The following is a 27817-nucleotide window of genomic DNA, read 5'->3' on the forward strand; positions in this document are numbered from 1 at the left end:
CTGTGCTCAGTGGGGAGCCTGCTTCAGATTCTCTCTCTCCCTTTGCCCCTCCCCCGGCACGCACTCTCTCCCTCTCTCAAAAATACAGAGGCACTTGGGTGGCTAAGTCATTAAACCTCTGACTTCAGCTCAGCTTATGTTCCCAAGGTCCTGGGATCAAGCCCCACATCAGGGTCTCTGCTTAGCGGGAAGCCTGCTTCACCCTCCCTCACTCCCCCCTGCTTGTGTTCCCTCTCTCACTGTCTATCTGTCAAATAAATAAATAAATAAATAAAAATGAGTCATTCCTAATGTCATGAAGGATACCATAGTCTTCTAATTTTATTCATGTAAGAAAATATGCTAATTCTTTAAAGCCTCCAGGTATCTACTGGTTCATCCCTCGGTAAAAGGTAGATGAATAAGAGCAACAATACCAGCATGGAACAGTCACGTGGAGCCCAGCACAGTGCCTCACACAGGGGCATAATCAGTAGCTGTTAGCTGTCGATACACGGACACTGGAGGTCCACATTTCCTACGCAGACAGGAGAGGGACTTCAGGATTCAGACTCTTTGAAGAGTTTCAAAAAGTAGGGAGCGCCTGGGTGGCTCAGTGGTTTAAGCCGCTGCCTTCGGCTCAGGTCATGATCTCAGGGTCCTGGGATCGAGTCCCGCATCGGGCTCTCTGCTCGGCAGGGAGCCCGCTTCCCTCTCACTCTCTCTGCCTGCCTCTCTGCCTACTTGTGATCTCTCTCTGTCAAATAAAAATAAACAAAATCTTAAAAAAAAAAAAAAGAGTTTCAAAAAGTAACATGGTACACATACATTCCACATTTTATTTAACCCCCTCTAAATCTGAGGCAGCACCCCATATTCAAATGCATCACTATTTCTATGGCAAAATTTGTGAATATGCCTACCAAGTGGGATTTTAAAAAACTACTGAAAGACATCAATTCAGATCAGGTTTTTCCAACAAACTGAGTATTAAAAAAAAAATCTTTATTTCCAGAACTTTCTGTGATCCCAATACTACAGATGTGAGTTATGAGCCTGTACTAGCATTACTACTCACATCATTCCTCATAGTGTTCTCACAGGATCTCACAAAGATCACTTTTTTATCCTATGTGAAGGAAAATATGCATTCCAATTGTTTAGAATAGGGATGTTCATTCAATTAAAATTTGAACAGTCAAAAGACTTTAGATAATCAAACTAAATGCTTGGGAATAATAAACATCAAATTCAGTGGTTCACTTCTGAGGCAGAAACAGCATGATGCAATGAGGGGCTCCAACTACGGAGACATTTTTACTTTTTAAGCTGGGTGATAGGTACCTAGAGATTTAGTGCCTTAGTTAAGACATTCAGAAAGACATAAAGATTATTTCAAAATAATTTTTTTAAATAAACCTCAATTACTTATTGAACATCTTCAACACATACAAGAACCTCTGACTTAAAGGACCTGGCCTAGGCTCACATTACAGCATTCTGGCAGCTTCTCATCAAACTGGCAGAAATCCCTTGAAAGGATCTTTCCTCAACGGCAGTGGCAAGAAACCAAGTTCCCCAGCCTCAGAAATGACATTCCATCGGAATGTACAATCTGTACTTGGCCTCCATGACTTGAATTATCATTCATTTAGAGCTTCAGACAGGTAAGCCCACAACTGACTGACCAGAGAGTGGCTTTCAGCTAACCAAATGAGGTCCATTCACTGTAGTTTCTGCATAGACAAAACTGACTCTATTCTTACTACCTCAGAGATGACCAGCGAATGTAATTAGGGAGAGAGAATACGGAGAGACCATAATTCAGCAAAAAAGGGTTTTGAGGGGCGCCTGGGTGGCTCAGCGGGTTAAAGCCTCTGCCTTCAGCTCAGGTCATGATCCCAGGGTCCTGGGATCGAGCCCCGCATCGGGCTCTCTGCTTGGCTGGGAGCCTGCTTCCTCCTCTCTCTCTCTCTGCCTGCCTCTCTGCCTACTTGTAATCTCTATCTGTCAAATAAATAAATCTTTTAAAAAAAAAAAAAAAGGGTTTTGAAGGGAATATCTAATCAGCATTACCTTCTCAAGTAAATCCCAATTTTGTTCTCTTTAAGGAGTTTCAAGCACATCTTATATTTTTCAAGGGCAGAAGTCTTTCTATTGTCTTACTCTTTTTTTTTTTCAAAGAGTTTTCACAAAGTAGTATCTCCTTTACTTATCTAAATGGCCTTACAAAGTAGGTGAGCAAATTTATCCCTATTTGACAAAGAGGAGATAAAACTTGTTTGTAGTCAAATAACTGGCCTGTCATCCCAAATCTAAGCAACAGTAGGAGTGGGACTAACACACAGGTTAGCCATTTCTTAGTATATTCAAAGATGTCTTACTATAATAAGTCACACTCTAGACAGATTTAACATCCTCTCCCTAGGCAGGGATAAAGTTGGAAAAAAAAAAAAGCTGTTTATTTTGGTTTCTTTCACTTTAGAAAAAAAACCCAAGTTAATGGTTCACACTTTCATTATATAATATTGTAAAGATGCATTTTCTATAAAAAAAAATGGGGACAAAATAGTTCAAAATCTCCTCTCCATTTCATTCTCCCCGCATAGTCTTAAATAAAGTAGAATTTCCTATGTGTTTTGAGGAAGAGAGAGTGATGTCATTCCTTTTTAGCCTAACTGACAAATGATCGGGTTTTAACAAGAGATTACATTCAACCCCCACCAAGAGTAAATAGACAAAAGTGCCTACTGTACACCAAGAACTAAACAATTTGATCAAAAGACACAAATTCACTCTCACTGGGAACATTTTGTCTCGTTCATATTTATAAAACAGAGGAGACATCATGTAATAATTTTCATTTTTCAGAAGTATAAAACAAAGATTTCCAGGAAGTATGAGGAGAGAGGAGTTCCGTTTTGTATTTTGGAAACTTCATGTCTAGAATACTGAATGAAGTGGGGAAAAAAGAAAGTAACAGGACATCTGACATCTGTAAGCGCCGTATGAGTGGGAAGAACAGCCAGAGCAATGGAAAGGAACAAACATCTGTGTCACCACTACATACAAGAAGCTGTGATTTGTGCTCTAAATACGTCACCTCCTACAGTCTTCATAAGAAAACTCCAACTAGGAGCACAACTGAAATTAAAATATCCAAATGGTAAAACCCTATGAACCAACGTGTTTTAGAAAGACAACATACCTGTAATCGCTGAAACACTCCGGAGCGTAAATTTCCAAAGCCATAGCGGTACTGAGGATTCAGAGCACTTTCCGATGCCTCTTCATAGGGGGACTGTTCAATTTCCCAGTCGAATTCTTCATCCTCATCTTCTACTCCTCCTTCAGAAACCTCAGATGCACCTGAATGTGTTAAATATTAATTTGTTTAGTACTGGATTCTCTAGGTACAACTTGGGGGGGGAGGGGATAAAAAGTACTGAGGAAAAAAAAATACCTGCCCACATGTACCAAAAGAGATATGTAAGAATATGTGGAGCCCACTATTTTTAATAGAAAAAAAAACAAAAACAAAAACAAAAAACAGAACCAACCCAAAGGCCCATCAATAGCAGGATGGATGTATAAATGACAAATGCAATGAAAACAAACTTCAGCTATAGATGGATAAATCTCACAAAAATGTGAAGTGAGAGGAGTCAAGATGGCGGAGAAGTAGCAGGCTGAGACTACATCAGGTAGCAGGAGATCAGCTCGATAGCTTATCTAAACATTGCAAACATCTACAAATCCAATGGGAGATCGAAGAGAAGAAGAACAGCAATTCTAGAAACAGAAAATCAACCACTTTCTGAAAGGTAGGACTGGCGGAGAAGTGAATCCAAAACGACGGGAAGATAGACCACGGTGGGAGGGGCCAGCTCCCAGCAAGCGGCGGAGCAATGAAGCACAAAATCAGGACTTTTAAAAGTCTGTTCCACTGAGGGACACTGCTCCAGAGGTTAAACCGGTATGAAGCCCACGCAGGGTCAGTGTGGCCCCAGGTCTCGCGGGGTCACAGAAGGATCGGGGGTGTCAGAGTGTCGCAGAGCTCGCAGGTATTAGAATGGAGAAGCCGGCTACAGAGACAGAGCCGAGGACTGAGCTATCAGCTCGGGGTTACCTTGAACCCGTCGCGGGCTGGGTGAGCTCGGAGCGCGGCTGGAGGCCGGGGATACGGGAGTGATTGGGCGCTGTCCTCTGGGGGCGCACTGAGGAGTGGGGCCCCGGGCTCTCGGCTCCTCCGGGCCGGAGACTGGGAGGCCGCCATTTTCATTCCCGTCCTCCGGAACTCTATGGAAAGCATTCAGGGAACAGAAGCTTCCAAAAGTGAACCCCAGCGGATTACTTAGTCCGGCCCCCGGTAAGGGCGGTGTAGTTCCACCTCGGGCAAAGACACTTGAGAGTCACTACAACAGGCCCTTCCCCCAGAAGATCAACAAAATATCCAGCCAGGACGAAGTTCATCTATCAAGGAAAGCAGGTTCAATACCTAGGACAGCAGCAGAATTCCAAAGGAGGAGAAAGCAAAGCACGGAACTCATGGCTTTCTCCCCATGATTCTTTAGTCTTGCAGTTAAATCAATTTTTTTTTCAATTTTTTTCTTTCTTTTTTCTTCTTCTGCTAAATTTTTTAAAACTTTTACCCTTTTCTTTTTTAACATTTTTTGACTAGTTTATCTAAAATATATATATTTCTATTTTGTATTTTTTGTTTTATTTTTTTAATTTTTTTCTTTCTTTTTTTCTTTTTCTGAACCTCTTTTTATTTCCCCCCCCCCCCCACGATTTGGGGGCTCTTCTGATTTGGTTACAGTGCACTTTTCTCGGGTCTTTGCCACCCTTTTAGTATTTTATTTGATCCTTCATATCTTCTTATCTGGACAAAATGACAAGGCGGAAAAAATCACCACAAACAAAAGAACAAGAGGCAGTACCGAAGGCTAAGGACCTAATCAACACAGACATTGGTAATATGTCAGATCTAGAGTTCAGAATGACAATTCTCAAGGTTCTAGCCGGGCTCGAAAAAGGCATGGAAGATATTAGAGAAACCCTCTCTGGAGATATAAAAGCCCTTTCTGGAGAAATTAAAGAACTAAAATCTAACCAAGTTGAAATAAAAAAAGCTATTAATGAGGTGCAATCAAAAATGGAGGCTCTCACTGTTAGGATCAATGAGGCAGAAGAAAGAATTAGTGATATAGAAGACCAAATGACAGAATAAAGAGGCTGAGCAAAAGAGGGACAAACAGCTACCGGACCACGAGGGGAGAATTCGAGAGATAAGTGACACCATAAGACAAAACAACATTAGAATAATTGGGATTCCAGAAGAAGAAGAAACAGAGAGGGGAGCAGAAGGTCTATTGGAGAGAATTATTGGAGAGAATTTCCCTAATATGGCAAAGGGAACAAGCATCAAAATCCAGGAGGTGCAGAGAACCCCCCTCAAAATTAACAAGAATAGGCCCACACCCCGTCACCTAAAAGTAAAATTTACAAGTCTTAGTGACAAAGAGAAAATCCTGAAAGCAGCCCGGGAAAAGAAGTCTGTAACATACAATGGGAAAAATATTAGATTGGCAGCAGACTTATCCACAGAGACCTGGCAGGCCAGAAAGAGCTGGCATGATATATTCAGAGCACTGAACGAGAAAAACATGCACCCAAGAATACTCTATCCAGGTAGGCTATCATTGAAAATAGAAGGAGAGATAAAAAGCTTCCAGGACAAACAAAAACTGAAAGAATTTGCAAACACCAAACCAGCTCTACAGGAAATATTGAAAGGGGTCCTCTAAGCAAAGAGAGATCCTAAAAGTAATAGATCAGAAAGGTACAGAAACAATATACAGTAACAGTCACCTTACAGGCAATGTAATGGCACTAAATTCATATCTCCCAATAGTTACCCTGAATGTTAATGGGCTAAATGCCCCAATCAAAAGACACAGGTATCAGAATGGATAAAAAACCAAAACCCATCTATATGTTGCCTACAACTCATTTTAGACGAGAAGACACCTCCAGATTTAAAGTGAGGGGGTGGAAAACAATTTACCATGCTAATGGGCATCAGAAGAAAGCTGGGGTAGCAATCCTTATATCAGATCAATTAGATTTTAAGCCAAAAACTATAATAAGAGATGAGGAAGGACACGATATCATACTCAACGGGTCTGTTCAACAAGAAGATCTAACAATTTTAAATATCTATGCCCCTAATGTGGGAGCAGCCAGACACACTGGACCAGATGGACATCACAGATATATTCAGAACATTTCATCCCAAAGCAACAGAATACACATTCTTCTCTAGTGCGCATGGAACATTCTCCAGAATAGATCACATCCTGGGTCACAAATCAGGTCTCAACCGGTATCAAAAGATTGGGATCATTCCCTGCATATTTACAGACCACAAAGCTCTGAAGCTAGAACTCAATCACAAGTGGAAAGCTGGAAAGAACCCAAATACATGGAGACTAAACAGCATCCTTCTAAAGAATGAATGGGTCAACCAGGAAATTAAAGAAGAATTGAAAAAGTTCATGGAAACAAATGATAATGAAAACACAACGGTTCAAAATCTGTGGGACATAGCAAAGGAAGTCCTGAGAGGAAAATATATAGCAGCACAAGCCTTTCTCAAGAAACAAGAAAGGTCTCAAGTACACCACCTAACTCTACACCTAAAGGAGCTGGAGAAAGAACAAGAAAGAAACCCTAAACTCAGCAGGAGAAGAGAAATCATAAAGATCAGAGCAGAAATCAATGAAATAGAAACCAAAAAAACAATATAAAAAAATCAATGCAACTAGGAGCTGGTTCTTTGAAAGAATCAATAAGATTGATAAACCCCTGGCCAGACTCATCAAAAAGAAAAGAGAAAGGACCCAAATCAATAAAATCATGAATGAAAGAGGAGAGATCACAACTAACACCAAAGAAATACAGACAATTATAAGAACATACTATGAGCAACTCTACGCCAACAAATTTGAATATCTGGAAGAAATGGATGCATTCCTAGAGACATATAAACTACCACAACTGAACCAGGAAGAAACAGAAAACCTGAACAGACCCATAACCTGTAAGGAGATTGAAACAGTCATCAAAAATCTCCAAACAAACAAAAGCCCAGGGCCAGACGGCTTCCCAGGGGAATTCTACCAAACATTTAAAGAAGAACTCATTCCTAGTCTCCTGAAACTGTTCCAAAAAATAGAAATGGAAGGAAAACTTCCAAACTCATTTTATGAGGCCAGCATCACGTTGATCCCAAAACCAGACAAGGATCCCACCAAAAAAGAGAACTACAGACCAATATCCTTGATGAACACAGATGCAAAAATTCTCACCAAAATACTAGCCAATAGGATTCAACAGTACATTAAAAGGATTATTCACCACGATCAAGTGGGATTTATTCCAGGGCTGCAGGGTTGGTTCAACATCCACAAATCAATCAATGTGATAGAACACATTAATAAAAGAAAGAACAAGAACCATATGATACTCTCAATAGATGCTGAAAAAGCATTTGACAAAATACAGCATCACTTCCTGATCAAAACTCTTCAAAGTGTAGGGACAAAGGGCACATACCTCAGTATTATCAAAGCCATCTATGAAAAACCCTCCGCAAATATCATTCTCAATGGAGAAAAACTGAAAGCTTTTCCGCTAAGGTCAGGAACACGGCAGGGATGTCCATTATCACCACTGCTATTCAACATAGTACTAGAAGTCCTAGCCTCAGCAATCAGACAACAAAAATTAATTAAAGGCATCCAGATCGGCAAAGAAGAAGTCAAACTATCACTCTTCGCAGATGATATGATACTATATGTGGAAAACCCAAAAGACTCCACTCCAAAACTGCTAGAACTTGTACAGGAATTCAGTAAAGTGTCAGGATATAAAATCAATGCACAGAAATCAGTTGCATTTCTGTACACCAACAACAAGACAGAAGAAAGAGAAATTAAGGAGTCAATCCCATTTACAATTACACCCAAAACTATAAGACCTAGGAATAAACCTAACCAAAGAGGGTAAGAATCTATATGCAGAAAACTATAAAGTACTCATGAAAGAAATTGAGGAAGACACAAAGAAATGGAAAAATGTTCCATGCTCCTGGATTGGAAGAATAAATATTGTGAAAATGTCTATGCTACCTAAAGCAATCTACACATTCAATGCAATCCCTATCAAAATACCATCCATTTTTTTCAAAGAAATGGAACAAATAATCCTAAAATTTATATGGAACCAGAAAAGACCTCGAATAGCCAAAGGAATATTGAAAAAGAAAGCCAAAGTGGGTGGCATCACAATTCCGGACTTCAAGCTCTATTACAAAGCTGTCATCATCAAGACAGCATGGTACTGGCACAAAAACAGACACATAGATCAGTGGAACAGAATAGAGAACCCAGAAATAGACCCTCAACTCTATGGTCAACTAATCTTCGACAAAGCAGGAAAGAATGTCCAATGGAAAAAAGACAGCCCCTTCAATAAATGGTGCTGGGAAAATTGGACAGCCACATGCAGAAAAATGAAATTGGACCACTTCCTTACACCACCCACAAAAATAGACTCAAAATGGATGAAGGACCTCAATGTGAGAAAGGAATCCATCAAAATCCTGAGGAGAATGCAGGCAGCAACCTCTTCGACCTCAGCCGCAGCAACATCTTCCTAGGAACATCGGCAAAGGCAAGGGAAGCAAGGGCGAAAATGAACTATTGGGATTTCATCAAGATCAAAAGCTTTTGCACAGCAAAGGAAACAGTTAACAAAACCAAAAGACACCTGACAGAATGGGAGAAGATATTTGCAAACGACATATCAGATAAAGGGCTAGTGTCCAAAATCTATAAGGAACTTAGCATACTCAACACCCAAAGAACAAACAATCCAATCAAGAAATGGGCAGAGGACATGAACAGACATTTCTGCAAAGAAGACATCCAGATGGCCAACAGACACATGAAAAAGTGCTCCACGTCACTCGGCATCAGGGAAATACAAATCAAAACCACAATGAGATATCACCTCACACCAGTCAGAATGGCTAAAATTAACAAGTCAGGAAATGACAGATGCTGGCAAGGATGCGGAGAAAGGGGAACCCTCCTCCACTGTTGGTGGGAATGCAAGCTGGTGCAACCACTCTGGAAGACAGCATGGAGGTTCCTCAAAATGTTGATAATAGAACTACCCTACGACCTAGCAATTGCACTACTGGGTATTTACCCTAAAGATACAAACGTAGTGATCCGAAGGGGCACGTGCACCCGAATGTTTATAGCAGCAATGTCTACAATAGCCAAACTATGGAAAGAACCTTGATGTCCATCAACAGATGAATGGATAAAGAAGATGTGGTATATATACACAATGGAATACTATGCAGCCATCAAAAGAAATGAAATCTTGCCATTTGCGACGACGTGGATGGAACTAGAGGGTATCAAGCTTAGTGAAATAAGTCAATCAGAGAAAGACAACTATCATATGATCTCCCTGATATGAGGACATGAAGATGCAACATGGGGGGTTAGAGGGATAGGAGAAGAATAAATGAAACAAGATGGGATTGGGAGGGAGACAAACCATAAGTGACTCTTAATCTCACAAAACAAACTGGGGGTTGCTGGGGGGAGGTGGGGTTGGGAGAGGGGAAGAGCGTTATGGACATTGGGGAGGGTATGTGCTATCGTTAGTGCTGTGAAGTGTATAAACCTGGCGATTCACCAACCTGTACCCCTGGGGATAAAAATACCTTATATGTTCATAAAAAAAAATAAATAAAACATTGTTGACCAAGGGAAAAAAAAAAAAGAATTAAAAAAATTTTTAATTAAAAAAATATGAAGTGAAAGAAATCAGACAAAAAAGAACACATACCATCTGAATTATAGAAAATTCAAAAGCAGGCCAGACTGAGGGTAGTGGTAACCTTGAAAGGAGGGAGGCAGAAGTGGCTAGAAGGAGGCTCTGGGTAGGATTCCAAGGTATTGGAAATGTTCCATTTCTTGACCTAAACGGTATTCATTTTATGTAACTCATTGAATTATAAACCTCTTATCTAAGCTCGAGAGGCCATGGTTTTGCAAAAGACTGAGATGCTGTTTTGCCTGGTCCAGAAACATGACTGACATACTGGTTCTTTTTGTCTTTAAATTATATGTCACCAAATGAGCTATTTTGCATTTTCATGTGATGTCCTTACCTTGTCACCTGAAGGATTTTCCTCCAATTTCCTATCTGCTATATCTCTTTTTCCCTTAGAAGCACACAGCATTCCAAATATTCTATTTATCTTTATTTCTTCTTAACTGCAATAAACATACCTATTTCTTCCACAAGTGGTTTCGCAGTCCTGGATTTTCTTGGTGCCAGAAGAGCAGTTAGCATGTTCAGCCCCTCAAAATGCTGGCCAGGAGTTTCTTTGGGCAATCGAATGGTAAAAATTCCTTAAAGATAAATTTATTTTACACTTAGCTCTATTTAAAAACGCAAAGACTTCACAAATAAATCTGAGAAATACGTATCTTGGTAAATTATAATTCTATTTTATAGGGCTCCAAAATTATGCCCTTATTACACAGTCAGTGAATAAAAACCAGGATAGTAAAAGGCTCAAGTAGGGTTTTTCAGAATCACTGATTCAGCTGTAACCTCTATAAGAAATTAATCTTCTAAAGCTGCAGAATGCTTTAGTCTTACACAGTATCCCCTTAACCTATTGATCATATTAAAATCTAAGTCAAAACCTCTAAAATTCCATCGCCTGAAAAGGTAGTAGCTTAGAATTAGCCCATAGCTTCTTATAACATTTACTTCTGGACTTAAAGGGGAAAAAATCTGAATATCTGATCCAACAAATAGCAGCAGTTCCAAAAACACACAAAATCTTAAAGGAATTATAGCCTAATAAAGTTTTCTGATAACGCCAGAGACATAGCCCCAAAGTCTAAGGCATACTCAAATTCTATCTATATACTTCTTTTCTTTCCTTGACTGGGTTTATCAGCTTCCTCCAGGTTCCCCCCATTAACTTATATTACATTATATACTACTTTGAATTTTAAAATATTTTACCTTTTTCATTGTACTTAACCATACTCTAATACAGTTGATCCTTGAATAACATGGGGCTTAGGGCCTATCCCCCTGAACAGGTAAAAATCTGTGTATAACCTGACTCCCCAAAAAGTTAACATCTAATAGCCTACTGTTGACTGGAAGCCTTATCAATAACACAGTTGATTAACACATACTTTGTATGCTGTATGTATTATATATTGTGCTCTTGCTACAATAAAAATAAAAGATGAGACACCACCTCACACCAGTCAGAATGGCTAAAATTAACAAGTCAGGAAACAACAGATGTTGGCTAGGATGCAGAGAAAGGGGAACCCTCTTACACTGTTGGGGGAAATGTAAGCTCATCTAGCCACCCTGGAAAACAGTATGGAGGTTCCTCAAAAAGTTAAAAATAGAGCTACTCTATGACCCAGCAATTGAATTACTAGGTATTTACCCAAAGGATACAAACGTAGTGATTCGAGGGGTCACCTGCTCCCCAATGTTTATAGCAACAATGTCCACACTAGCCAAACTATGGAAAAGAGCCCACATGTCCATCAACAGATGAAAGGATAAAGAAGATGTGGTACACATACATGCAATGGAATATTACTCAGCCATCAAAAAAATATGAACTCTTACCATTTGCAACAACCTAGATGGAACAAGAGGGTATTATGCTAAGCAAAATAAGTCAGTCATAGAAAGATAATTACCATATGATTTCATTCAAATGTGGAATTTAAGAAACAAAATAGAGGAAGCATAGGGGAAGGGAAGAAAAAATAAAATGAGACAAAAACAGAGAGGGAGACAAACTATAAGAGACTCTTAACCATAGGAAACAAAACTGAGGGTTGCTGGAGGGGAGGTGGGTGTTAGGATAGGGTCACTGGATGATGGGCATTAAGGAAGGCATGTGATGTAAGGAGCACTGGGTGTTATATGCAACTGATGAATCACTAAAATCTACATCTAAAACTAATGATATACTATATGTTAATTAACTGAATTTAAATATAATTTAAAAATAATAAAAGAAAAAAGAAAAGAAAATGTTATTAAGAAAATCATAAGAGAAAATACATTTATAGTATGGTATTATATTTATTGAAAAAAATCTGCATATAAGTGGACTTACACAGTTCCAACCCATGTTATTTAGGGTTCAAGTGTATATCAAATACAACGCAACCCAAATACAACCCTCTTAAACCCCTGGGTACTTTTAAAATTTAATAAATTTGTTTCAATATGCAACTTACCTGCAATTAAAAGCAGATTTACTACCTAGAAAGGTAGTTTCATCATATTTCATTATCACATTAATTACTGCGTTACGGGTTACAACTTTGTCACTTAGCTCTTTCATGCCATCCTTCCTTCCTTAACCTAGTTTACTGAGATCAATAAATATTCACTTGATAAATAAACAAGTATCTTACTGATGAGATCCATGGATAAAGGAAAATCCAGTGGCTTCTCCAAAAGCAAAATAAATGGTTTCAAGGCTAGCTAAAATGAAGAGATTATCAATCATGAAAAGAAAATTCAGTCAGCCTTTAAATGCCACCTTTGCAGTTTCTCTCCTACCTACAAGTTAGTAGATTTTAAGTTCAAAAAGCACACAAGAAAAATGCCCACATAATTTTAAAAATTTATTTCAAAATTTAAATTTTAAAAATTTAATTTTAAAAATCACCCACATTGGGGAGTGGGGTTATGGACATTGGGGAGGGTATGTGCTATGGTGAGTGCTGTGAAGTGTGTAGACCTGGCGATTCACAGACCTGTACCCCTGGGCCTAATAATACATTATATGTTTATTTTAAAAAAAAAAATCACCCACATCTTTTGTAACCAATCACCTCACATAATCTGACTTTTAAATGGAATGGGGTGCCTGGATGGCTCAGTCTGTTAAGCCTCTGCCTTCAGCTCAGGTCATGATCCCAGGGTCATAAGATTGAGCCACGCGGTCAGGCTCCTAGTTCAGTGGAAAGTCTGTTTCTCCCTCAGCCCCTCCTCCTGCTTGTGCTCTCTCTCTCCCTCTCTCTCTGACAAATAAAGAAATAAAATCTTTTTTAAAATAAAATAGGGGAAGTAGAAAATAAACTTCCAGAAAAAAGAAAAAGAGTATTTAAGTAACTTTTTAAAAAAACTGTGAAGTACTTTAAAGGACTGGGAAAATTGTACCTGTTAAGAAATCCATACGTAATGGGCACTGCGCTTGTTAAGAAACAAGAAAGTATGACCAGGACAGACTGTATCTGCAAACATCTAAAGGTCACCATCATGTCTCAAAGGATTACAACATAGTTATTCTAACAGGAAGAATCCAAAGAAAAAAACTAACAAAATTCCAAAAGCAATACCTTTATCTGTATCATAGGATCCTTGTTCGATTCCATTTTCCACAACTCTTCCAGGAAGGGTTAATCTGCAATTTAAATTAAGACTTCATTAAGTCTTTAAAACATAAGTGACCATCAATGAGAGTATATATTTGCCACTGAAATCTATCAACCATTTTAAAAGGCAATTCCTCAGCATTTCTTGAATATTTCACAAACAAAATAACTTCCATCTCCTTCCTAGCTGAGAAACAAGAAATCACAGATGATTCATCATTCTGTTTGAAACTCCCTAGCACCAATAAAAGCAATACTGAATGGGGGAAAAAAAAAAAGGTAATACTTAAGAAAAAGCCACAATAAATACTGGTTATCACTACTGTTACAGTACTTTCATCTCCCTAATGAATAGAGACTTATTAGTATACCTGGTGCCACAGCAGTGGCTCAAAAAAAAAAAAAAATAGACTAACTGGCTCCTTCCTCCACTAAGATGAATTTTAAAAATGGAAAACAATAAAGAAATAACAAGGCCAATTGTTTATTTTGGGCAAACTACTACTAAAAAAAAAAAAAGTGTGTTTCTCAAGTCTCATTATTACTATATAGCGATTTCCCCTTCTTTCACACTAAAGGAGATGAACTGATTTCCCTGTTTCCAGTTTTACTCTCTTCATTCAGCCCTCCACTGAGGCCCCAGAAGAACTTTTCTAAAATGAAAACCAGACCATCACTTTTCTTTTGAAAAAACTTCTACTGATGCCTGACACCAGCTAAATAAACTCACTGGTACCACCTATCAGACCAGCTCCCATTCCATTCCAAACTTCACATGTGAGGTTCCTTTCCTTTCCTCCCTGCCCTCTGCTCCCTATTCTACCATCATCATCATCATCATCATCATCACCATCATCACCATCATCACCATCAAAACTTGGCAGGTCCCAAAGGCCCAGGGCTTCCACAACCTAGTTACCTTTGATCTTAATGCTTCCTGGAGCCACACTGCATTTCCAAACCAAACAGAAGGAGTTAGTTTAATGCATAAATTTGCTTGTTTATAATGATGACAAACACTAACTTTACTATCAGAATTTGAATTGAGTCCCAGCTCTGACATTTACCACCTCTACAACTTTCTTTGTACAAGTTAATCAGCTTCAAAGCTCATATTGTAAAAAGAGAAAAATAACAGACTCTACCCCAGGGTTACTGTGAGAAGGAAAGGATAATGCAAAGGGCCCAGTGCGTGGAAGTAGGTAAACATTCCAAAGATGTGCTCTATTAATACCAACTTTCTTTTCCTAAACTCTAAGTATAGAATTAAATTCTTCCTGTGTGAGAATGAAATCCTCTCTGTGCACAGATCTGTCACCCAACTTCTCAAGGAGATGAGCAAGGTTTTATTCACCTCTAGAATACTGTAGCAAACTCTATTTTCAAAGATAGCCTGTATCACATCACTCCTCCCAACTGTGGGGTCTAGGACCTCTCCCCTTAAAACTGAGTAAGCTTGCAAGTGTCCATCAATAAATGAATGGATAAAGATGTGGTATGTACACACACACACACACACACACACGATGGAATATTACTTCAGCCATAGAAAAGAATGAAATCTTGCCACGTGCAACAACATGGATGGATCTAGAGTATCATGTTAAGTGAAGTCAGAGAAAGACAAATACCATATTTCACTCATATGTGGAATTTAATAAACAAAACAAATGGGGGAGACAAACCAAAGAACAGACTTTTTTTTTTTTTTTTTTTTTTTTTAAGATTTATTTGAGAGATAGAGCATGAGAGCAAGAGCAAGGTAGGGCAGGGCCAGAAGGAGAGGGAGACAATCAGACTCCCCATAGAGCAGGGAGCCAGATGCAGGGTTAGTTTGCAGAACGCTGAAGCATGACCTGAGCTAAAATCAAGAGCCAGCCAACCAACGGACTGAGCCACCCACGAGCTCCTAAAGAACAGACTCTTTTTTTTTTTTAAATATTTTATTTGACAGAGAGAAATCACAACTAGGCAGAGAGGCAGGCAGAGAGAGAGAAGGAAGCAGGCTCCCCGCGGAGCAGAAAGCCCGATGCGGGGCTCGATCCCAGGACCCTGAGATCATGACCTGAGCCGAAGGCAGAGGCTTTAAACCCACTGAGCCACCCAGGTGCCCCAAGAACAGACTCTTAACTACAGAGAACAAACTGATGGTTACCAGAGGGGAAGGGGGCAGGGGGATGGATGACATAGGTGATGGGGATTAAAAGTACATTTATGACTATTATGTAATGTACAGAATTGCTGAATCACATATACTATAAACCTGAAATTAATACAACACTATATATTAAATATATGGAATTAAAAGAAAAAATAATTACTGTTTTTAAAAAATTAATTCACGTTGTGGAAATGTTTTAACCAATACAATAAAGCAGAAGTGACAGCGTGATTTCTGAGGTTAGGTCATAAAGGTGATATGAACCTGCCTTGTCCCCTGGAATACTTGGCTTTGAAACCTTCAGTTCCACCTCCCCAAAGGAATCACAAACTAGGCCATGCAAAGACACCATACAGGGAAGTCCTGAGAGTGCACAAAGAGGCGCCCTCCCCCAGTCACTCCACCAGTCCACAGTTGCTTTGGCTCTTGCTGTTCCAGGTCCAGCTACCATATGACTACAAGTGATTTACAGATCTCAAGTCAGAACAGCCCAGCCAAGCCCTTACCAAATCCCTGACACACAACCAGGACAAGGGAGTTAAATAATTATTGTTTTACATTAAGTTTGATTGGTTATGCAGCAACAGATAACTGAAACAGTACGCCCTTGTAATAAATATCTACTGTTTATTGAACAATTGATTGCCTGGGCAATCACCAGACATGGTAATAAAAACAATGCACGTATTATCTCAACCTTCACATCAACTCTTTAGGATCCCTAATATCAGTCCCATTTTACAAATTAGGAAACTGAAACCATATAACTTGCTGTAAATCCCAGAACTATTAAGTGTGCTGAGACCCAAGTGTGCCCAACTCCCAAGCCCTTGCTACCCAAGGAATGGATGAGTCCATGTGAAGAACACTCTTTTTTTTTTAATAAAGATTTTTATTTCTTTATTCAACAGGCAGAGATCACAAGTACGCAGAGAGGCAGGCAGAGAGAGAGGGGGAAGCAGGCTCCCCACTGTGCAGAGAGCCTGACGTGGGCTTGATCCCAGGACCCTGAGATCATGACCTGAGCCAAAGGCAGGGGCATACCTACTGAGCCACCCAGGTGCCCCAAGAACACTCTTTAAACTGTTTCATACATAACCTTTTATTTGGTCTTCATCAAAGCTCCCAAACTTAAGCAAAGTGGTTTCTACTTTGAAATTTGTTATTGTATTTTTTTATTTTACATTCCTATCTCATTTAAGATCTTTTCTCTGGGCCTCTGATCCTTCATCTGTAACATATGTAAGTAAAAGAAACTACTTTGTAGTACTGTCCTAAAATCAAATGAAATAATCCACATAAAGTATAGACCTGAAATAAAACTTCAGTAAATGTTCACTACCACCCATACCACCTCCCTCCCACTCTTCATGTCTTGCCTTAAATACCACTTCTTCAGAAAAGTCTTTCCCTGGCCACTTCACATTTAAACAGGCTACCTTTTATTTTCTATCACTGCACTTTACTCCCCGCTTCAGAGCACTTACCACAATTTGTAATTATATGTTTACTTGCTCCTTTATCGTTCTTTCACCACTAGAATGTAAACTACTCAGGACACCACCATATCCCTGATACCAAAAATCCAGCCCGACATAAATAAACTAAAGTTAAAAAATGAACTAAAGGGGCACCTGGGTGGCTCAGTGGTTTAAAGCCTCTGCCTTCGGCTCAGGCAATGACAGCGGGGTCCTGAGTTCGAGCCCCACACTGGGCTCTCCGGGAGTCTGCTTCCCTCTCTCTCTCTGCCTGTCTCTCTGCCTACTTGTGACCTCCGCCTGTCAAATAAATAAATAAAATCTTGAAATAGAATTTAAAAATAAAAAAAATAAATGAATTTAAAAATAGGAAAGTGCAATATACACAAGTAGGTGCATTAAGTCAGGGCCTAATGGAAATCGGAGCAACACTGGTTCAGGCTCAGTGAAGGAACCAGCTTGACTCAAGAGGCAGTTTTTATTAGGAAAGTGCAGGGGCAGGAAAGGGAGGTTGCAGCTACACCTGAATGAGAAAGATTAGGAGAATGGAGTTTACCTAACAAGCAAGGGAAGGACAAGGGACTGACAAGGTTTTAGGAAGAATAACCCGACAGCATCATCTGTAAAAAGAAGCTAATATCAGGCGCCTGGGTGGCTCATTAGGTTAAGGCCTCTGCCTTTGGCTTGGGTCATGATCCCAGGGTTCTGGGATCCAGTCGGCCACAGGGAGCCTGGTTCTCCGTCTCTCTCTGCCTGCCTCTCTGCCTACTTGTGATCTCCGTCTGTCAAATAAATAAATAAAATCTTAAAAAAAAAAAAAAGAAGAAGCTAGTATCAATGCCTATCTCCAAGAAGTGCTGTCAAGGCGATGCCTATCTCCAAGAAGTGCTGTCAAGGCGAAATGAGATACACATAAATACACATAGGCAATTTGCTTCGTGTGTTGAATGAACAGTTAGCTGTTACTACTGTTGTTACAGTTTTGCCAGGAGAAAATGCAAACAAGTGCGGAAAGGCCCTCATTGAGAATGGACAACCGCCATAATTAAAGGGCAAAATGAGAGAAGTAGCAGACGAGGAAAAGGTAGGAGAACGAGGTTCATTTGGTGTCCGTGAGGCAAAGGAAGGAGAGAATATCAAGAAGTGGGGAGCGGTCAGCCAAGAGGTCGACACAACTCCAAAGAGAACTGGTAATGAGAAAAGTCTAACGGACGAGTCAGCTGGGAAGTCAGCGCGCACCGTCCCAGCGCAGGGGAGAGGCTGGGAGGACCAACGCAGGACGAAAACAACAGAAAAAGAGTACGAGAACTAGGCGGCCGGGACTGAAACATCAAAAGTTACAAGGTTCCAAACGCCACGTTTTACAGCGGCTGGAAATCTCTTTGCGGTGGGGATTTAACAAAGTTAAAGACGGAGCTTCTGCAGCATCTGGAACGCACCCCTGACAGGGTCACATCGTCAGCACCAAAAGCACCTGCGGAAATCTCGGAAAAGGGCAATCGGTAAATCGAGAAGTGCTCCCTCGCTCTTTTCCTCCTTCCTCGGTAAGCAGCTAATGGGTAAGTGAAAAATGAATGAATCAATCAACTAATCAGTCCCCTAAATTCGCTCTTTCCAAGGCCGGACAGCGGGAACTCGCCTGAGAAAGTATGGCTTGGCGTAGAACTTGAAGTTGACCCCCTCGAAGTAGACGTCGAACTCCGAGACCCGGGCGTAGGGCACGCGAATGGCGATGGTCAGGAAGTCGGGGTCCTGGCTGAGGTCGAACGCCGGGGTCAGCATGACTGCGCTGGACTCCGGTGTCCGAGCAGCTCACGCTCCCAGCCGCCGCGCTCCCGCCACTCAAACTGCATCAAACCGCAGCGAGTCCACACGCGCCGGGACCCAACCGGCAAGCCAGGGCGCTTCCGGCTCAAGACGGAAGTGCCCCTGCGTGGGGCAGGAAGTCCCGCCCCCACGCCGTTTTCCATGGAGACTAGACGCTGTTAACTGAGAAAGGGCGAGGAACGCGGTGATCGGACCGCGGGAATTGAACCAAGGGTGTAACTTGGAGAAATCCGGACAAGAATCCTCTTCAGACCCATCAAGCCTGTTTCGAGAGCCATAGAAATTATTTTTAACAAGCATTGGCTTTGCAGGTAGAAAGACCTGCGTTTGAATCCCTTCTCGGCCACCCGTCAGCTGTGAGTTCTTGGGAAAGTTACAAACCCTCTCCACGTTTCAGAGAACGCTTCTTTAAAATGACAATGATACTAGCCCCATAGAGATGTGAAGATAGCGTGAAATTATGCAAGTAAAGCTCTAACGACGCACCTGGCGAGTTGTCAAAGCTCCTTGTGTGGAAGCAGTCACCGCAGTAGCCACAGAAGCGTCGTTACTGTGGTTTCCCTTACTTCTCACCGGCCTGGTCACAAACTCCCCCTTCTCCCTCCCGCTCCGTGTTTCTCTGCTGATTTCTCCTCCTCCCTCTTTCCCTCTCCCTCTCTTTCTCTGCTACTTTCTCTCCCCTTCCGAATTCCTTATTTGAATATTCTCGTTTATGGAGCGCCCACTCCACTAACCTCATCTAACCTGCACTATGAACTCCAGAGAACACGACCCAGAGAGGTTCAGTACTGTATCTTATAATCATGCACCTTAAAATTATCAGAACCCAGAACGTCTGATCCTTGAGCCCTGTTAGTGCCTGCATTGACAAATTGCCGTCCCTCTGTATCCCTTCTTGCCTTTTCTCACTTTTCTCCATACACTTTTAGTCCATGCTCCTCGGATTCTCCCAATGCCGGTCCCACTCATCTCCCTCTTTCCCTACATATTCCCTTAGCCTTCCTTCCTCTCATTGTATTTCCTGTTATTCCACCAGAAATGAGACTATTCGGGAAATACTATTTCCTGGTTTGAAATGTCAATGGAAAAGGGTGAGAGTCATCTCAGAGTGGACCAGATCACTTCAAAAATCTTTACAACCTCCAAGTTTTATGGATCTGGAATATTAATTAAGACTTAGGAAAACATTATCAGGAGCAAGTGAAACAAAAGTCTTAAAATCAAAAGCAATCTGCTTAACTCTGGGAGTTTTGATTAACACAAAATAAGAGGTTATGTCTGAAACAACTGAAAGAGTACTCTTTAAATGTTCATCAACTTCCTGGGTAGCAGAAGGGTTAATAGAATTAATTGAATACTTACCTTCTGCCAGCACTGTGCCAAATCCTTTATAATGATTTCCTATTTGCCTCCTGACAGCTCTTTGAAGTAGGCCTCTAGTATGTTCCCCAGGATCCCATAGGATCGCATAGCAGTGAGTTGCGCAGTGGGAATTGAAACCCAACTGAATCTGATTCCTGGGCCCATCCTCTAAAATACTATAGGGTTGATTCCCTCCAATATTACCACCTACCCAACTGTTTCACATTCTGAGTCCAAGCCATCCTGCTTTAGACCATACTGAGCCTAACAAATAATAGGTGCTCAATATTGAAAATGAATTGGTGCAAACTTGGAATTAGCAGAGCTCTCAAGAGGTCGCTTGAGATAGGCCTTTGACTGGATCATTTCAAATTAGCTTGTCTAAAAAGAATCTTTACTTCTATGAGGAGACCTCATTCCTGTAGGTCACAAGCATTAAGATTTTTAAATTATTAATACCAAAGAAATAACTGAGACTGAATCTATGCCATCCATGAGGAGACTATAAGTGAAAGCACTTTACAAAGTAGAGCTGTGTACTTCCTAGGTATTTTATTCTATATTTGACCAAATGCACACACACAGGATTGCATACAGATAAACAGACTATAGGGTTCAATACTGCTGTTATTTGTAAGAAACATATATTGCATCTGCTATATCACAAAATATTGACTGTTGCAACCATATAACAGGGCTCTGTTGTTTTACTTCTAGGCGATAGTTCATTTTATTTTTGTATTTCTAATTAGTGGTAAATTACACAAGTTAAATACATTCTCTTTTTAAAAAAAAACAGAATGTTACAGAAAAGTTTCCTTCTACTGCTGTCTAACATTTGTCCCCTCTTCTACTTCCCCAAAATTAATCCCTCTAGATACACTTGCATACATTTTTATTTAACATATTAATAATATCTATTTTATCTTTTTATTTTTTTTAAGATTTTATTTATTTATTTGACAGAGAGAGATCACAAGTAGATAGAGAGGCAGACAGAGAAAGAGAGAGAGGGTCTCCCTGCTGAGCAGAGAGCCCGATGTGGGACTTGATCCCAGGACCCTGAGATCATGACCTGAGCCGAAGGCAGCGGCTTAACCCACTGAGCCACCCAGGCGCCCCCTTATCTTTTTATTTAAATCCAATTAATTAACATATAAGGTATTATTAGTTTCAGCAGAACGTTTTCTATTTCTTTATACATTTCTAGGTACCCTGTTACTTTACATCTGTCTGTGCATGGGCACATTATCATGCTATATATGTAAATCTACATTTTTTTATTTTTTTACTTTGATGATTTTTTAGACATATGTATATTGCCTCAGGGATCATGTTGAGTTGGGTCAGTTGAGTTTCACGTCTAGATAGAGACATTGCTTGAAAATACATTATTTCAGCATTTCATATTAACTGTTGTAGGGGAAATCGAACAGGAATGGATTTTTTCATCATTTTTTGATCCATTCAAAGGCTACCATATTTGTTTTCATTTTTCTTTTTCCTTCAAGCTTACTTTTGGATCCCCTTTCAGTGTTTTAAAAATAGTTTTTTCCTTGGCCACCTTTATTGAGGGCATGTATATAATATGCCATCTCTGATTATAATAAATTAACCTGTCCTCTAAAAAACTTGATTGTAATCTGCTAGGTTCAAAATCAAGTGTTAAATTTAAAAATATATTTTCTATAAACAGTTCCAATTTCAGCCTTATGACAAAATTCTATTGTTATAGCATTCTTTTAGTGGTGAAATGCTCCTTGTTTCCAGAAGGTGGCATTCATATAGGCTATTAAGACAGTGTTATCACAAAGAACAGAGTTTTAACTTACATTGGAAATAGCTTCCTTAAAAGGCTACTTATAGCTTTAGTTCATTATCTGAGCCATTTTGGGGAAGTGGTGGGATCTTACACAGAATTTGCCAACTACACCTTAACCACTGTTATTATTTTGGTATACTTACTTTCACACTCTTACCTACCAAGAAAAGTATAGAAAGATTTTTAAACAAAAATGGTATTATACTCTATATTTTTACTTTTTTTCACCTTACATAGCATAACAATATTTCCATTTGGCTACTTTTATGCTCAAGAATATTGTACCATAACTGTATCCTTCTAACACTTAAAAATAAGAACAAAGGGATGATTGGTTTTGAGAAAGGAAAAAAGAGATGAAACCAATAGTAAAATCATAAACATAGATCACAATCCTAGAATAAAAAATGCAAAAGTTGAAATACAAACTAGATTAAACATTTCAAAGTTTGAAAATATATTGTCCTTTTATATAATAACAGTGAATACAATAAGACTAGACATCCTAAGTTTTGCGATTCCCAGTTATAAACTGCTTCCACGAGGGCTTCGATGAGTACTTGGATAATCTACAGATGAATACTGGATTGTAAAAGAGGCTTAAGAGATTGTCCCAACAGGATATAGACAGAGCAGACCATGACCCCTTTAGAGTTAAGCACGACTCTTTCTGGTCCTTGCTCCAATCCTTCAAGCCCATTCAAGTTACATTGTTAAAAGAGCACAGCACTGGCAATAACCTAGCACAGTAATGGTTATTTCAGGTAGGATTTAGTCCAATCCCAAATTCTTACAAACTCGGTAAAGCTCTGAAGAAAATCTAAATGGCTGCAGCTGACACCAGTAAGCTTCTTGCAACATTTTTGTGCAGTGTGTAGCTAAGGGCTTAGCAACATATATTTCAAGATGCTAGTCCCATCCCGTTAGGTGAAATGCAGATCACATAGCAAGGCTCACCAAACAGCAGTCAAGCTTCCTTCATTGTTTAACATCATATATATAAAAGACATCCACAGAAGGTGTTGTTTTGATGCCCTGCCCAGTTGCCCTTTATGGAAACGGGGCACCCATCTGTCACTAGCAGCCAAGTGTTATTAATGGCTCGCCCTTGACCCTTTCTTCAAAGAATTGCCCTAGTCCAGTGTTTCTCCACCTTAAGTATTTCTGGGAGATAATTCTTTGTTGTGGGGAGCTGTCCTGAGCACTGTAAGATGTTTAGCAGCATCCTGGCCTCCAACTTTCCAATGCCAGTACCAGCCCTGCTGTTGTGACAACCACAAATACCTCCCCAGACTTTGCCAAACATTTCTTAGGGGACAAGATTGCCCACAGTTGAAAATGACTGCCCTCGGTTGATTGGAGGCTCCGGGAAGTCATTACCACCACCATCACCACCCTGCCATCCAGGCCCACAACTGTAAAAACTGATCTGGGGTACAGAGACTGCCTTAAAGGAGCAGATGACTTCAGCATGGTTTATACTCTAGAGTTCCTTATGGGATCAGGTCAAGAGTGGTTTTCCCCAAGCCCACATCTTTGCTCAGTTCTTTCCCTTTCCTTGTCCTTCTTCACTTCCTCCCTTATAGGTTTCTCCTATAAACGCCCCCTGGATAAATCACATGCATTCACTTCCTTGTCTCAGGCTCTGCTTCAGGAAATAAATCTAGGACACCTGACCCATGAACTCATTTTGAGGAACTCCTTCTTTAACATTCTTTACACTTCTGCAGAACTGCTGGAGAAAAGTACCTACAATATCTACCAAAAATACGTGACAAGTTTTTGTGTTATTTTTTTCAAGTTCTCATAATCTAGTTATGATTAATCTAATTAATCTTTTCTTTGATTCAGAGTGAATGTGATTTTAATCCTTTGTGCAGAAATGACCTAAATGTACCTCTTTTGGCATCAGAGGCTGTGATGGGATTGTACGTTGGCACAACCACCTTTAAAAATTGTTCGGCAATATACTCTGATAAAGTTAAACTTGTGTATGTCTTAACACCCTGCAATTCCTCTCTTTGATATATAACAGAAACAAGGGGTAATCATCCATCAAGAGACATGTACTGGAATGTTCATAAATGCATTATTCATAATAGCCCAAACTGGATACAATTCAAGTGCCCATCAAGGGTACAATAGACAGACTGTAGTATATTCACTCAGTACTGCTGCACAGCAAAAAGAAAGAAAGAACTCCTGCTATACAAAATATGCATGAATCACACAGGCACATTGAGTCAAAAAGGCCAGATCCAAAAGAGTTCTTACAATATGCTCACATTTATATGAAGTTCAAAAGGGGAAAAACTACTGTATGGCCATAGATGTGAAATAGTGATTACCTTGTGAAGGTGGTTATTGACTGGGAGGAGGTATAAGAAAAACATGGGTGATGATATGCAAACATAGTTTGTATCTTGACTTGGGCGGAAATTACATGAACATACACATACACAAAAATTCATAGAGCCATATATTTGAGATTTCTGTGCCTTATTGTATGTGGTATTTCAATTAAAAGTAGGAAACAATCAGAAGATTTGGATCACCTGTGGATCCTGGGAATCTAGGCTTACAGCTGTGTCCCTCACAGGGTACTGCCCTTGACTGCACAGAAGTGCCTTGTACAAAATTACCCCTTTCTAGAAGGGTAGTACCTGATACAAAGGCCTGTCATCCTGCCTTATATAGGACAAATTTGAAAGCCATCCCCACTACAGGAACTTCCTGTAGAATTGACAGAGTCCTTGGTTGTAATTGCATTGTTGACCTCTGTCCAGTCCCACCTTCTCCTGCCTACAGGTATAGCTCCCAAGACCATTCCCCCAAAACCAGCTGCACTCAACTGTCCTTCTGAAAACTCTGTTTCCTAGAGCCCCAATCTAAGATGTCATCTATGCTACAGTTCTATCCTTCCAAATAGGTTGGAATGCCCATTTTCCTCTCAAAACCGAAATCCCCAAAGTGAACTCAATGACCTATTTCTTGATTTTTTCCTCAGGGTCGTTTCCAGGCATTTCTTCACTGAGGAGTCTTGCTGCCTTGATTTTGCTTGTATTTTTTAAAAAAATGGTTGCTGGGGCTCTCTGTCTTCCTGAATGCCTTTTGATTATTGCAGCTACTCAGAAGAAAACCTGTCTTGTGAAGAAAATGGTCTGTAAAACTATGAGCTTTAACCAAGAGAAAAATAGTTTCCCCTGCAATTTGAAACAATTTCTGTTGATTATATGTATTGTAAACTCATTACAGACACTTCTCTATAAAGCTAAAATAGCATAACTGGATTGTTTTATATTGTTTTCCCAGAAGAGTTCACATTAGTCACTTTTTTTCCTGAATAAAGATAAATCTTTCAATGAGATGCCCTAGTGTTTAAAATGCAGGTAGTAATTATGTTATTGTTATTGGTACATAATCAAGACATAGCCTTGGATCCTTCTTCCAATCTTCTTTGGCTTTCCTCCATTCTGCTCTCTGATTATGTATACTCTCTGTTACATGTTCCTTCAACCCTCAATTATTACACTTCTTTTCCTACATTGACATTTTTTCTGTTTCACATCACTTTTTCCCTTTATGGGTTATGTTTATTTATACTTGTTTTTCTTGATCATTTCAATATTTAATGACCATTTATTGTGATTTTTAAAATCATAACTCATAGCCAACTAGATCTAGTCTCTCTTTAGATAAGACATAAAGAAACAAAAAGAAACAAGAAAATTTCAACTTAGGTCTTCATGACATCAGAAGTCTCCAGCAAATGGTAAGGAATCTGAATAGACATCGTAGAGCCAATTGCCTCCATTATCATAGTTAACATAATTTTTTCATTCTGGAAAATAATGAGTGAGTTCTTACCTGGATAGCACTGTTCCCAATTACCATAAGTTTGTGGTCTACTTTTAGTCAACAATAATATCTGGCATTTATTGATTGCTTATTTTATACTCACCATTTTTCAAGTGATTTCATCCCTTTATCAATTCTATGACGAAGAACGCTATTCTGTCACCAACAATATTTTATAAATTAGGAAACTTGGACTTGGAGAGTTGAGTGATTGCCGGAGTCCCGTGGTTTGTAAGTGACACAGCAAGGATTGGGCCCCCTGAGCTTGCCCTGCCTCCAGCCCGCTGTCTATAAAATTCGTGTTTCTGTTCTTGATGCTCTGGGAAGAGGGAAGAAGTGAGTGGAGATAATAAAAGGTAAAAGATGTGATTTCTAACTTCAATTTAGACTTTAGTAAAGAAAATAAAACACTGAAGATTTAGCAATTGTGGTAGCCAGTTTCCAAAGATGCCTCCTCCCACGATGAGCCACCGCTCCCAAGAATCATGCCCTCGTTTGGTCCTTTCCAACAACGAATCAGATTTGGCCCTGGGTAGCCAAGACAATGCAGCAGAAGTGACACTGCGTGCCTTCTTAAGGCCAGGGCATAAAAGGCCTTGCCCCTTCCACCATGTGCCCTTGCAGCACATGCTCTGTGGGAAGCTAGCCACGGTGTAAGAATTCCAGCTAACCTGAGACCACTAAGCTGCAGGGACTCCCAGCCTAGCCACATGAAAAGGCTGTGTGGCCAGCCCCAGCTGCCTCAGCCATCCCAGCCTAGGCACCATTCAGAGGAGTGAAGATGCCATTTTGGACATTGGAGGCCCAGCAGACTTCCACATGGAAGCCAGGGGAATATAGCCATGTGCCAGAAACAAGGCATCAGCGTTGTGGCCCCATCCCAGCCATCTCCAATCCTTTGAACAACTCCAGCTGATGCTCTGGCCCTGTGAGAGAAAAGATAAGCCATCCCCAGCGTGCCTATCCTCATTTGTAATTCACACAATGGTTAGCATAATAAAATGCGTTGCTATTTTAAGTCACTAGGTTTTGGGGAGGTTTGCAATGCAGCGACTGATAAATGGAGCAACAGTGAAAGACAACAAAGAGTGTACAGATTAAGTCAGGGAGATCCAGAGATAGAGAAATGCTTGGGGTTGGAACAATTAGAAACATCTCATTTCTGATAACAAAGTCTGGGGCCCGAGCAAAGGCTCCAGCAAAAGTGCAGATAAATTCACCGTATCTGATGCGAAGGCTGCAAGAATTGAAGCACTAAGCAGTAGGCTTGGAAAAGAGTCTAGGGCCGATTGGTGAGCATGCTGAGTGCCAAGGAAAATAACTTCCCAGCTGAACAGGGCTATGAAAGCCATCTAGTACAACCCAATTCTTTTTCCTTTTCTTTCTTACAAATCAGGAAACTTAAACCTAGAGAAAGAAGAGATTTCGGGAGGTCACGTAGCTAGTTGGCACGGGAGTTAATACCAAGGCTAGGGTGTGGGCTCTTTCCTCCAGGAACCCACAGTTGGTTAGGGAAATGGGAGCCCTGCTTTGCGGCTGAATCTAGATAAGCTTTCTCCCCTGGCATCAGATATACCACAGGATATCCATCCTAATAGATCCTGAGAGCCACGGTAGCGTTTAAAGCCAGCTGCTTTAATTTGTAGTTGTAAAACATCTAACATTCTTACCTCATTTCCTTCCTTCAAATAAGAAACCAAACTAGACAGACTCTACAGCTTTCCGTCTCTGAGCTCTCACCAAATTCTTCTCAAGGTTTTTTATGTTGTTGTTTTTTTTTTTAAACAACTTCATAGGG

General features: G+C 40.1%; 1 protein-coding gene across 1 annotated transcript in view; it reads right to left on the reverse strand.

Annotated features, from left to right (window-relative positions):
- SHQ1 (SHQ1, H/ACA ribonucleoprotein assembly factor) overlaps positions 1-19042 on the reverse strand; it is a 113659-nt gene extending 94617 nt beyond the window's left edge. The window contains exons 1-4 of the mRNA XM_045992350.1: positions 18790-19042; positions 13476-13540; positions 10359-10481; positions 3188-3348 (exon numbers count right to left, since the gene is read on the reverse strand). Of these exons, the coding sequence (XP_045848306.1) occupies positions 3188-3348; positions 10359-10481; positions 13476-13540; positions 18790-18932 (492 nt within the window). The 5' untranslated portion in view covers positions 18933-19042. The remainder of the gene's footprint in view (positions 1-3187; positions 3349-10358; positions 10482-13475; positions 13541-18789) is intronic.
- Between the last annotated feature and the right edge of the window lie 8775 nt (positions 19043-27817).

This window comes from Meles meles, chromosome 20, assembly GCF_922984935.1.
Source record: "Meles meles chromosome 20, mMelMel3.1 paternal haplotype, whole genome shotgun sequence".
Classification (NCBI taxonomy): domain Eukaryota; kingdom Metazoa; phylum Chordata; class Mammalia; order Carnivora; family Mustelidae; genus Meles; species Meles meles.